Source organism: Mytilus trossulus, chromosome 9 (assembly GCF_036588685.1).
Source record: "Mytilus trossulus isolate FHL-02 chromosome 9, PNRI_Mtr1.1.1.hap1, whole genome shotgun sequence".
NCBI classification, from domain to species: Eukaryota; Metazoa; Mollusca; class Bivalvia; order Mytilida; family Mytilidae; genus Mytilus; species Mytilus trossulus.
The window spans coordinates 16,398,385-16,411,986 of NC_086381.1; the positions used below are offsets into that span (position 1 = coordinate 16,398,385).

The following is a 13,602-nucleotide window of genomic DNA, read 5'->3' on the forward strand; positions in this document are numbered from 1 at the left end:
ATTGAATGACATGCAAGGTCAATCTCATATGCATATCACTTTGCTAGACCCTAACACCTGTCATTTTATTCCAAACTTAGACATTGCGGACTTGAGGTGAAGGTGGAAGTCTTTTACCTTTTCTATGGACAGGTCAGTCAGACCTCACCGTTGATCCCTGTAGTAGTAAACATTTGTCTGATTTGTGTCTCATAACTTTTGTACTGTTCAACACAAACTTAGTTTTCTTTCCAGGAAAGCAAGTCCACTCATACTTTTATAAGCTCGTACTAAAGACAACTTGAACTACTAACAGTCAACTAATACGAACAATTGCGATCAACTTAAAGAACTGCAATCATTGCAAATTTGTACCACTGCTGACTCGTGAAAGACTCATGACCATTCGTGGACATGTGCGTTGCTATTGAAAACCTTGATAAAATATGAATTATTTGCCATAAAGATTAATTCATTAAATGAACATAAATGTACAATTATATATGAATGTTTAATGTTTGTTCTTTTAAATCTTAAAAAAAATATTGAAGCAACATTGCTACAGACTTCATAATTATGTTTGCCTTGGTTTTTGGTTAACTGCCTACAGTGCTTACAGCGCTTTGATTTTTTTGTACTTAACCAATTTTACAAGAGGCAAATGACGTGTTTGTCCTGTTATTTTCATACAAATATTTTTTCATATTTTTGATAAAGATAATTATAACAGATTTAATAGAACTTCAAATAAAAAAATGTAATATCGAACAGAGTTAATCAAGTTCTATGTTGTGTTTTGTTTCAGATTGCACAGAAAATGTAACCCTACCAAATCTGACCTCTAACCCATTGACCTGCCATTTACATAGTTCCTGTACCTCAGTAGAATGTTGTATGGATGTGCCTTTTATTGGAAAGACATTCCGGGCTGTACTAGACTTGAACCAGGATACACAAATACTCAATGTTGGAATAGAAAAGCTACAGTTTCCGATATCTCTGCTAGATTTTGACTTTGGTAAATTATAGTTAATGTTAATTGTAGATGTATTGTCACTGAATTTAAATGTGGTAAATTCATGTATAAATTTGTAAACCTGTGTTAACTTTTCTAATCTCAACTGATATAAGGGAATGTTACTTCTAAAATATATTATCGAGCCTGCACTACTGGTAAATTGTACAAAATTAAACAATTTTATGAATCTGATTTCTTACTTTTGATGGATTGTTTTAGAGGGTTATATTATATACCTATACATTATGATTTAGAAACATGTTTTCAAGTTTATATCTTTGAACTTCATAATCTTTCATAAAAAAAGACATGAATTTCTGCTTTAATAAATGTTGAAATTGTATCTAAAGTTAAAATATGGACATGAAAGGTGTTGAAATTACTTCGTAGGTCACAATTTTTTGTGAACTTCTTTCTACGGCTTAAAGATTTAATTTTTTTTTAAATGTAAGTGAAGAAAACAGAAATCAAAATGCTATCCTTTTTTCTCTGTTAAACTGTTGGATAATTAGATTAGATAATAATGTCCTTTACACCATTGAACATTTCAATGTCATTATTTTTTTCAGAGAAAGACCATGAATTTAGACTAAATAGTGTTATCAGAATCAGGTTAGTGTACTGTACATGTGATGATGTGAGTTTTCTATTTCATGCCAGTGAGTGCAGTTTAGCAATATCAATTTAGTATTTATTATGTTCATTCAACTTCTGCAATACTAACCTATACACATTATTGGCATTAATAAAAACCTCACAATAATTTCTGATACTTTAGCAGTTGGGCACTTCCGATTTTACAGATACATCTTTTTGTCATGAAACAGTAACTTAAAGATTAATTACGGAAATGTGTTACTGATCAGAAATTTGAATAATGAAGTGATGAAGTTGTATAAAACCTTTCCATCTTTTTTTACAATTTACTTATTACAATCAGATATAATATCTATGATTTGGAGAGTCAGAACCAATACCTTGTTACCATGGATATATCACTGTGCTGGGAAAAGTACAAGTCATGTGACTGGACAGCTAAAGTGTTTGACCACACCAGACTGCCTAAACTGACAAGAAATAAACAGACTGGATTTAATACTCCAAGTAAGTATAATTTGCCAGTACTAAACTAAACTCCACTGATATCCATGTCTTGAAAAATATCACTAGATCTTGAATCTTAGAAATACTTCTTAAAATAATTGATTTGTTGTATATTTTTGAGAGTCAGGTCAACACTTCTTATGGCAGAAATTCCTGATTAATTTGGAAACTTACCAGGTCTAAGGTTGAATGTTAATACTTTTGTAAAGTGCATTCTCAATTGATTTATAGTGAGTTTTAAGTATATATATATATATGGTGTCTTTTTCCTTATTAAAGGGGAAATATTTTAATTTGAAGTTATAAACCTTCAATCATTGTGTATTTATCATTTTTCTTTCTTTCTAACTTATTATTTTGTAGATTTTTCATTAATATCCTGGTCGAACAGTCATGGTATTAATACAGCAGCAATGAATAACCTTGACCTTTCCAAACTGTTCCGAGACCTTGACCTTGGGTGGTATTTGACAGAATCCTGTAATAGAAGTCAAGCACCATATCAACCACAAACAGATGGTTGGAATTCAGGTAGGGATGAATATGTATAACAGTAATTTGAAAGCTTAAAGTTTAGACATCGATGACTTATATCTGACCTTTTGTTACACTAATATTGAGATACTGTACAGTCTAGGTTTAAAGTTTTTTAGTCATTGCATTTTATACACAAAGAAATACTTCCTGAAGCTAAATTATTTTTCCTAATTTGACACTTTCTAACACTTTGACACTGACAGATTCAGTTAAAGGTGAGACTTCAGGTCTGTAAAACCCTTGACAAATATTTACTGTTTAACACATTTACATTATTTTCTTACAGCCTGTGCAGAAGACATTCCCTTAGCATCACTACCTCTAAACTCTGCTTGTCATGTGACAGACACATGTACAGACATTGAATGTTGTGTAGACATTCCAATACTACAAAGATCTGTCAGCCTACAGATAAAACTAGAACCATGTGACCTCAGATTGACCGTCCGATTAGAGCGAATGGAATACAGTCAGATGTTGTATAACTACAGCTGGGGAACTCAGGATTCTTTCTGGTTAAGAGGGGTGTTTAGATTCAGGTATGCTTTTTATCTAGCTTATAGATCTCATTTATATACTTAAGGTGTTTGGGAGTCTAAATTAAAAATGATAATATTTGTTCATACTTTGCCAAAACATAGTATAAAAAATAATAGGTCACCACAAATTTTCTCAAGCTGCAGGTTATAACAAAATGACTCATTTTGTATGGATTATACAGGAAAAATCAGCATTATGTGATTAGAAGCTAATCTAAATGATAGAAATGTAAAATAAAATACAAGAAGATGAAGATATGCTTTGAGAATATGAAAAGAAAAGATAGGGTCACTGTGTGTTTTTTATGCCCCACCTACGATAGTAGAGGGGCATTATGTTTTCTGGTCTGTGCCTCCGTTCGTTCATCCGTTCGTTCATCCCACTTCAGGTTAAAGTTTTTGGTCAAGGTAGTTTTTGATGAATTGAAGTCCAATCCACTTGAAGCTTAGTACACATGTTCCCCATGATATGATCTTTCTAATTTTAATGCCAAATTATAGTTTTGACCCCAATTTCATGGTCAACTGAACATAGAAAATGAAATTGCGAAGTTCAGGTTAAAGTTTTTGATCAAGGTAGTTTTTGATGAAGTTAAAGTCACATCTACTTGAAACTTAGTACACATGTTCCCTATGGTATGATCTTTCTAATTTTAATTCCAAATTAAAGTTTTGACCCCAATTTTACGGTCCACTGAACATGGAAAATTATAGTGTGAGTGGGGCATCCGTGTACTATGGACACATTCTTGTTCTGGCTAAAATACAAAATAGAAAAATTCCATTTAGATTCATTCAGGAATTGCACTATTTTAGAGTTACCTCCCATTAAAATGTCAATTTAAAAACATTAAAAATCAAGCAAAAACTATGTACCCTTGTAAATAAAATAATAATAATAAATTATAATCTTATAAATTCTTTCTTTTAAATGCAAATTCAAATTAGTTATCTGCATTCTTGCATTAGATTTTGCTAATATGATTGAAAATCTGGATCTTAGATTCTCTGATTTTTACAATCCAAGATGGATCATATGTGATACTTCTATATATAAATAAAGTTTCATATCTAGAACTCTGCAGTTTGTTGAAAATGAAAACTTTTGCAATATTGAGATATAAATTTCCTCAAACTGTATATGATTATCATTGAATAGAGGTTTCTTTGAATTTTAATATATCCTTACAGTTAACTGAATAGTGTAATATATATATAACTACTGTCAAAGTACATAATCCAAAATTAAAAGAGCATGAAAATTAAAGTATATTGCTATAGTGCTATTAAAAGGATTTCAAGAAATGGCCTGTAAATATGGACATAAATCTTTTGTATACACCTTGCAGTTAGAAATATTTGATAATTCTTATTCTTACATTAAACCCTACTACTTCCAGTTATAAGATTGAAGACCTAGTCCTGGCCAACAGATACAGACTGTCTCTAGAGTTTGACAGTTGTTTTGAGTCCAGTCAGCCATGCTCACAATCTGTTACAATCTTAGATAAAGTAGAACTGCCTAAAGTGGTCTGTGATTGGAAACAAGATTATCAAATCCAAGGTTAGTAATACTAAGTATAAGTCCTGGATTCTTGTGATTTCTTAGAACAATTACATTTTAGACAAAAATGTGGTAGCAAGTAAGGGATTGGAATGAAATATTGACCAGAGAGAAGACTTTCAAAGATCTACCAACTTCCTCAACAAAAGAGAACCATTTAAAAAGTTCCTGTATTTGGACAGGAACATGAAAGTGGGTTGGGCCTGTTTGTTATACTATCTTTTCTGTTTCATTTATTTTATGGCCAATGTTGAATAGAATTTGATCTTGATTGTAGATTTCTCTGTTGACCAATGGAAACAGCTGAAGAGTTTTAAGGCTGCCACAATGGCAGAGTATGAAGTATCACAGTTACTGGAGGAAACAAGACTAGGATTTTATCTCAAGGATTCACAATGTATAATTCCATCAGGTTCTAGTAAATGGAAGAATGGTAAGCACTGTCGACACATATAAGATTTATTAAATATTGCACACTTCTCCTCAACAAAACCCTAGAGTGTTATATGACTCTTTTATACACTGCCATATTTTTATGCCCCACCTAAGATAGTAGAGGGGTATTATGTTTTCTGGTCTGTGCCTCCATTCGTCTGTCCATGCGTCCGTTTGTCCTGCTCAGGATAAAGTTTTTAGTCAAGGTAGTTTTTGATGAAGTTGAAATTCAACTTGAAACTTACTACACATGCTCCCCATGATATGATCTTTCTAAATTTAATGCCTTATTATAGTTTTGACCCCAATTTCATGGTCCACTGAACATAGAAACAGATAGTGCAAAGCTCAGGTTAAAGTTTTTGGTCAAGGTAGATTTTGATGAAGTTAAAGTTCAATCAACTTGAAACTTACTACACATGTTCCCTATTATATGATCTTTCTAAATTTAATGCCAAATTAAAGTATTGACCCCAATTTCACGGTCCACTGAACATGGAAAGTTATAGTGCAAGTGGGGCATCCATGTACTATGGACACATTCTTGTTATTGTTTTATTTCTGAGACTTATATCATTATAGAATTGTTGTTTTGACCTTTCTGTCATTCTTACTGGATTTACGCTGTTGATCACTTGACAACTTCCTGTTTACCGAACACTTGTTCTTACTGGATTTTCGCTGTTCCAACCAGTAGATTATTGTTTTATAACCATCATGGGGTTTGTTTTTTATTGCAGTTTTTCATTGGTCAAAATTTGAATATGACGTCAAATCCTCATATGATGTCATGGAAAAATGTAATAATGCTGGACGATGTCACACCAAAAGAATACATCTTTTTGCAGATCAGTGAAAAACTTGTTTACATATTGTCATAACATCATTTAAAAAAAAATTCAACCACATAGTGTGATACAATATTTTCCACTCAATAGTTAAATTTTCAATATATAAAAAAATGTTGGCAAGCCTCATGTTTTAAATCTGAAAATTTGAATGTCTTTAGTTAAGAAATATTGTATTACACTTGATGCAGTGGTAGATAGATATAAGAAGACGTGGTATGAGTGCCAAGGAGACAACTCTCCATCTAAGTCACAATTTGTAAAAAAGTCATCTATATACACACCTCTTCATTTGTTTTGTTTTATTTTTTAGACTGCCCCTCACGAATCAGCCCAGCAGTGTTAGATGGACCAATACACTGTCACATCAGTAAAGAGTGTACATCAGTGGACTGTTGTGTAAAAGATGAGATTACACAGAGAAATTATAACATCTATCTTACCATAGATCCATGTGACTTCAAACTTATCATTGGAGCAGAAAAATACACATTTACCCAATCTCTCCTTGATTTTAAATGGAGTAAGTATAGGATTTTGTGAATAGAAGATTGTTTATGTTATTCTTATTCTTATTTAACTGATATTTTACTCAGATTATCTTTATACACTTTATTAAATTTTTTTTTTTAAATAAATGATAACAAATTTAACATTTAACAATAAATTTGCATATACTGATGTATTGAGATGTTTACTTAAGATGGTTTCTTTTTATTTTCAAATTTATAAAATTAGTTTCTATATACCGGTACTGTAAATTAGGAAATTATTGCGAATTTTGAATTAATGCAAATAATGTGATTGAGTAAGTTTCAAAATAACAAGAACTTGCATTCTGAATTTGTTTTATTGTTATTGTTAAAAGCTTGTTTCATTTTTTCAAATCTAAGTTTACTTTTCATACAGTTAAAATTTGCATAACATATTACATTTGTTTTACATCAATGAATATTGTTTAACAAATGTTTTGTCTCTTTTACAGAGTCTCAATACTTGTTTGAAATGGAAGGAATAATTAGAATGAGGTAAATTTGAAGGAGTGTGAATACATATTATGTTTAAAGCTGGGCCAAATTAAGTCCACAGGCAGAACTTTCATAAACATGTTGATTAAATAAAAGTCAAGTCAAATTGTGAATATAGTTTTTGCTTGATTTGAAATTAGTTTTCCATGAATCCTTCGTTTATGGTAAGACATTTACTCTGCAGTTCTAATTAAAAAGTGAACTAAAATTGTATTATGTGTATTCATTACATTATCAATGAACAGAAAAGCCATTTTCTCAACAAATATCATTTGTGCAATGATGAATATAAAATCTATTTTTTTCAGCATTGATGTAGAGGATTTACCAGGACAAGGTGTATACATTGTAAGCATTAACAGCAGTATCTGCTGGGACTACAACAGTACATGTGATTACAGTGTAAAGATCTTTGAGAACATACAGCTACCCAAACCAAAATGTAATTTCAATAAAGATTATCTGAAAAATGGTATGTAAATGTTAACAGCAGTATTAGCTGAAACCACAACATCATATAGTGTCTTACTGACACATATTCTCGTTAAATACTGGTTTGCCAATGTTCACTGGGGTAAAGCTGATGACCGTAACTGCATTCACGGTCATCCCAAGATGTCGAATGAAAAATTAGGTCAGTATTTGTATTGCCTGTTTAAGTGTTTCTAAAGCATTTTCTTTACAAAGTATACATTGATACGATGTAAATGTATAAAAGAATCACACGGAAATCACATATTACTACCGAGAAATGTGTATGAAACAGGAAATTGGATTTGAAAAAATCGCTAAGATGACCGTAAATCGTAAGTAAAATATTTTCAAGATGACCGTAACATAAAACAAGGATGACCGTGATTGGTAACAAGATGATCGTAATTTGTAAAGGATGACCGTAATTTATAAAGGATGACCATCGATTCTAACAGATATCCGTATTTGTATTACCTTTTTTGTATCAAATAATTAATTGTGTTGGTACAAAACGTATTTATAAGACTGCATTATCCTATAGGTAGAAGAAAATAAGACTTGCTTCAAATACATAGTTCACCAACTGTATTAAATTGTATCCGAATGAAAGAGGAATCTTGCTAGCTTTGAACATTGTAGACAATGTGCTTACTATGTAAACATTTTAACCTGCCTGTAACTTATAACCCAAGGAAACAGGTGTATATATGTTGCACCTGCTTTGCACGATAGTGTTGCATATATATTATTGGAGGGCACCTGTAAAAAATCTAAATTATACAAGTGAAAACCAAATTATAAATTTAGAAGAACTAACTATAGCATTCAAAAGATGGTCCTTCAATTTTAAAGTCAGTGGTGATTATGTCCAAGAAGGGTGTGCAACGGAATTAAAAATGAACTTTATTAGGTCGTTAGTTTTCTCGTTTTAATTTCTTTTACATTGTTATTTAGGGGGCCTTTTATACTGACTATGCGGTATGTACTTTGCTCATTGTTGAAGACCGTCCGATGACCTATAGTTGTTGATTTTTGTGTCATTTTGGTCTCCAGTGGAGAATTGTCTTTTGGAGAATTGTCTAATGAGCAATTATACCACATCTTTTTATATTTATGAACTATTGCCAAATATTGAAGCAAAACTAAAAGAGATAGGGCGATACGAAGACTTCATTTCCGTATTGAAATCCTTATCTAATGGAATATTTACTGAACATATTGCTTTTCATTTGTTACGGAAGGTTTAATCCAACTGAATGCCGAATAAATTTTGTAGTTCCATCGGATCCGGTGTTGTCAATGGAATGTTTGTATATTTCAAGGCAGATGTTAAGATTTTAATCTGATTCCGCTGGATAATCTTATGCTTAATCAATGTTTTTTTTCTTCAACTTTTCGTCGCATCGCTGTCAATTTGTATTATATTCTTCCCTACACAGTTTGGAGTTATACAAGGAGATAACATAAGTCCTAACCTGTTTAAGATTTTCATCAATGACCTTCCCAACTATTTGGAAAAATCTCTAGACCATGTAAATATCAATAGGCATATTATCTCTAAAACCTTAAAAACTAGTACTGTATGCAAGTTTTTGAGCATGCTATTAAGCTTATTCCTCTATATGGAAGTGAAATTTGGAGCTCATTCAATCCCTTGATAGCAAAATTTAGATATGGAAACCAACTAATTTGCATGGATAAAATGTATTCAAATTTAACTTGTGAAAAGCTACACAGTAAATTTTGTTAATTCATTCTGGTCGGCACAAATAAAAACACAAATTGTACAGCCTTATTTTAACTTGGTCGGTTTCCACTGTACTTTTAATTAATGAGGTCTGTTTTGAATTATTGGCTTAGACTAAAAAATAAGAATAATTTCCTTTATTACAAGATGCATACCAGCATTCAAATCTCTATATTCTCAGTATAAATCGTCATGGTATAGCTTTCTCCAACACATTTTAAAAACTCTTCCTGGTTTTGCAAATCTAAATGATGGGGAAAATATTTCAAATAATACCATCAGGAAAATATTGAAAGAGACGTGCATAAAATTTTGGAAGGATCAACTGACCAAGAAATCAGAAGGAGAGCTCCGCACTTATGTGACAGTTAAGGATAATTATGGTTTCGAAAAAGTATCTATATAAATATCATATCAAAATTTTAGCGTAGGAGATCATTAACAAAATTGAGGGTGTCATCTCACCATTTGCAGATTAAAATAGAACGATACCAGGGTACTCCTCCAAACCTTAGACCGTATGTCAGCAATGTAATCCTGGTAATATTGAAAATGAAGTTCATTTTCTCTTTTATTGCACAAAATATAACGAAGACAGACACTATTTATATCACATCTGAATCATGTTCCAATTTCATTAACTTAAATTCCCAAGAGAAATTGCTACGGCTGCTGTCTTGTGAGAACTCAACTGTATGAAAAGAGTTGTGTATATTCTTGGTTAAACACTGCAAATAGCAGATTTATATTCCATGTTTCGCAAAATTAGTTATTGTTGTTATTTAAAACAAGACTGTGTCCTAAGTACATGGATGCCCCACTCGCACTATCATTTTCCATGTTCAATGGACCGTGAAATTTGGTAAAAAATCTAATTTGGCATTAAAATTAGAAAGATCATACCATATGGAACATGTGTACTAAGTTTCAAGTTGTTAGGGCTTCAACTTCATCAAAAACTACCTTGACCAAAAACTTTAACCTGAAACTCCCACTTTCATTTTCTATGTTCAGTGGACCGTGAAATTGGGGTCAAAAGTCTAATTTGGCTTTAAAATTAGAAAGATCATATCATAAGCAACAAGTGTTCTAAGTTTCAAATTGATTGGACTTCAGCTTCATCAAAAACTACCTCGACCAAAAACTTAAACCTGGAGCGGGACGAACGAACGGACGAACCGACGAACGAACGGATGAACGAACGGAGGCACAGACCTGAAAAACATAATGCCCCTCTACTATCGTAGGTGGGGCATAACAAATATTTTTTAAGTGACAGGATTCAGTTTCTCTTTTTATTTTTGTTCATCTGCTTCTGACACGAGGAGGATTGCTGTTATTGCCTATCGCAATCAACAGTATATCCTACAGCACCGTCCATTGAATTGGTGTCTCCTACACAGATGAACAAATGTATTGTCATTTGTCTATTATAATATCTGCCACGTTATATAATTTTCAAATGTTTGTTGCATATACTTTCATTATTGGTAATTGTATAAATGCCCGCTTTGGGACCCTGATTGGAAAAATAAAATATTTGATTTGTATTCAAATTTTAACGTTGTTATCAATAAATAATTTAATTTTGGATGTAACGCGTCTTCTGATTGGCTGACGTTATTTTGTAATGAGCCCATATACATAATTTAGTCATGTGACCGTGACGTCATAAACGTTTTTTCATGGTTTTCTATGGTTTAAAATGGAATTTAGAATTGAATTAAAAGAAATGACTGTAATACTTTTTCTGTCTATTCGAAATAACATAAAAAAATGTGATGCACACTGTTAAATAACCCGCTACGCGCGTTATTCAGTGTGCACCAAATTTTTTATGTTTTTTCTTCATAGACAGAAAAAATATTACAGTCATTCCTTAAATATTTAATTATTTACGAGAAATATGCAATTTACTATCATTGTCATAAACTCTACATACAGCAAATAGTTGAAAAGAAATTGATAAAACATATTTATAACCGCTAAACGAACCTCTATTGAGACAAACTCGACAAACAGTTATGAATACAAATATGAATATTTCTTAGAATTGACGGTCATCCTTTAAAAGTTACGGTCATCCTTAATAATTTACGGTCATCTTTTAACCAATTACGGTCAGCCTTGTTATGAATCGCTAATCCTGTTACGGTCATCTCGATTACGATTTACGGTCATCCTAGCGAATTTTTCAAATCCAAATTCCCGTTTTATACACGTTCCTCGGTAGAGATTTGTGACTTCTGTGTGAATCTTTTATAAATTTACATCGTATCAAAGTATGCTTTGTAAAGAAAATGATGTAGAAACACCTTAACAGACAATAAAAAAACTGACCTAATTTTTCATCCGACATCTTGGGATGACCGTGAATGCAGTTACGGTCATCAGCTTAACCCCAGTGAATGTTAGAAACTAAGTACCTAAACTTTTCCTAACAAATAACTTCCTTTTATTACCCCGAAAGGCCAATAAGTGTCGTGTTTGCAAACATTGCGGCTAGCACAAATACACTACGTTCGAAATTTTAAAGCATTCTGTTGTGTTATCATAGATTTTCACAGAAAAAATATGGCTATTGCTCGTACAAAGCAGTCCACCCGTAAATCCACTGGAGGAAAAGCTCCAAGAAAGAAACTTGCCACCAAGGCTGTCTGTAAGAGCGCACCAGCAACTTTACCTAACAAATAATGTCATTTTACTTATATATTTTCTCTATGATAATTTTTAGTTTTTTTTTAATTACTTTTAGAGTTAAGTTAACAAGTCTTTGAATGGAACAATATTTTGCCTGTTGATAAAACATAACGATAACGAACAATTGGAAATTAGGGAACCTTGAACTGCATTTACAATCATTAATCCCCGGTTTCGGGTAGAGTTTGTGTTGCTCAGTCTTCAATTTTCTCTGTGTATTTTTTCTTTTTTAGCCATGGCATAGTCAGTTTATTTCCTACTTTTATATTTGAATGTCCCTAAGGTATCTTTTGCTTCTCTTTTAGCATACTAAAATAAAATTAATTTCTGATGAAGGTATTATGTATTCATTTCCATTTGTGTTTTATGGCATAACATAATATTATTTCAGATTTCTCATTGACTCAATGGTATACTAACACTGGATACAGGCCCGTGACAACACTGACCGGTAACCTACTGACAGACCTCCTAGAGGAGCTAAGGATTGTTAGATATTATGAAACCAGTGAATGTAACAGAACATTGCTTCCCTATCAGCCTACCGAGGCAAACGGATGGAACATTGGTAAGGCACTATTTACATTGTATATAGTCAGTACATTGTATGTAGTCAGTACATTCTAGATAGTCAGTACATTCCAGACAATCTTGTTTATAAGTCTGACCGATTTGTTTTAATATCTAAATACCTGCCAACTTTTCGAAATCTCCATGGGGGACTTTAAACATATGAGGAACTTTTGTTTATATGTTTTTGTCAGAAGTGTTCTAAATCTATTACTATATGTTTAAATGGGTATGTATGCTTAGATACCCTTTTAACTCATTTGAATGCTTGTTTTTGGTGTGTTTAGTTTATGAAATAAAGAATTTCAAAATTAAGCTCAACATCCCTCATGGGGGATATTCCCCATTAATTGGAATATTTGGCAGGTCTGTATGTATATAATTTATACTCTTACATAATATTTTTTTTAAAATTGATAAATGATCTGAAAAGCAAAGAAGATTATAAACTTCTAAATATTCTACATTTTACATATAGTAGAAGAAAAAAAACTTTGTAAATGGAATGTTAGCTAAAATGAAGGTCCTAATTATGATGAAGATGGCACAATAATAAGACATTAATCTTTAACTTACATAACCTTAAGGATAAAAATTATTGATTCATGTGCTTATATTTTAGCCTGCCTAGCCCTAGAAGACACTCTGCCAACACTGCCATCAGAAATATCATGCAGTTTACCAGATACATGTACTGGAGTGGATTGTTGTGTGGATGTAGAACTATTAGGACGATCTGTCCACACCACTGTGGATATAGATCCATGTTATCTAGGAATGACAGTTGGTATAGAGAGGATGAAATTCAATACCAGTCTAATGGATTATACCTGGGGATCAGTTATTGATGTGGCTTTATATGGAGTAGTTAGATTCAAGTAAGTCTATCATTTAAAACAAAGGCTGTGGAATAACCTCTATATATAAATATGTTTTGTTAAAATGTGTTATTTTTTTCCTTTTCTAGTTTTTAGAAACATCCTACTTGATGAATTTGTCCCTTTCCTAATATGCATGAAATATTTGCCACTGGACTTTTAACATGCGACCATAATGTAT

At 32.0% G+C, this 13,602-nt stretch overlaps 1 protein-coding gene across 1 annotated transcript in view; it reads left to right on the plus strand.

Annotated features, from left to right (window-relative positions):
• LOC134684329 (uncharacterized) overlaps positions 1-13,602 on the plus strand; it is a 108,007-nt gene that overhangs the window by 75,079 nt on the left and 19,326 nt on the right. Inside the window, exons 80-91 of the mRNA XM_063543618.1 lie at positions 785-997; positions 1,567-1,609; positions 1,938-2,101; positions 2,465-2,632; positions 2,925-3,177; positions 4,578-4,741; positions 5,019-5,174; positions 6,338-6,547; positions 7,010-7,052; positions 7,361-7,524; positions 12,365-12,541; positions 13,166-13,421. Of these exons, the coding sequence (XP_063399688.1) occupies positions 785-997; positions 1,567-1,609; positions 1,938-2,101; positions 2,465-2,632; positions 2,925-3,177; positions 4,578-4,741; positions 5,019-5,174; positions 6,338-6,547; positions 7,010-7,052; positions 7,361-7,524; positions 12,365-12,541; positions 13,166-13,421 (2,011 nt within the window). The remainder of the gene's footprint in view (positions 1-784; positions 998-1,566; positions 1,610-1,937; positions 2,102-2,464; positions 2,633-2,924; positions 3,178-4,577; positions 4,742-5,018; positions 5,175-6,337; positions 6,548-7,009; positions 7,053-7,360; positions 7,525-12,364; positions 12,542-13,165; positions 13,422-13,602) is intronic.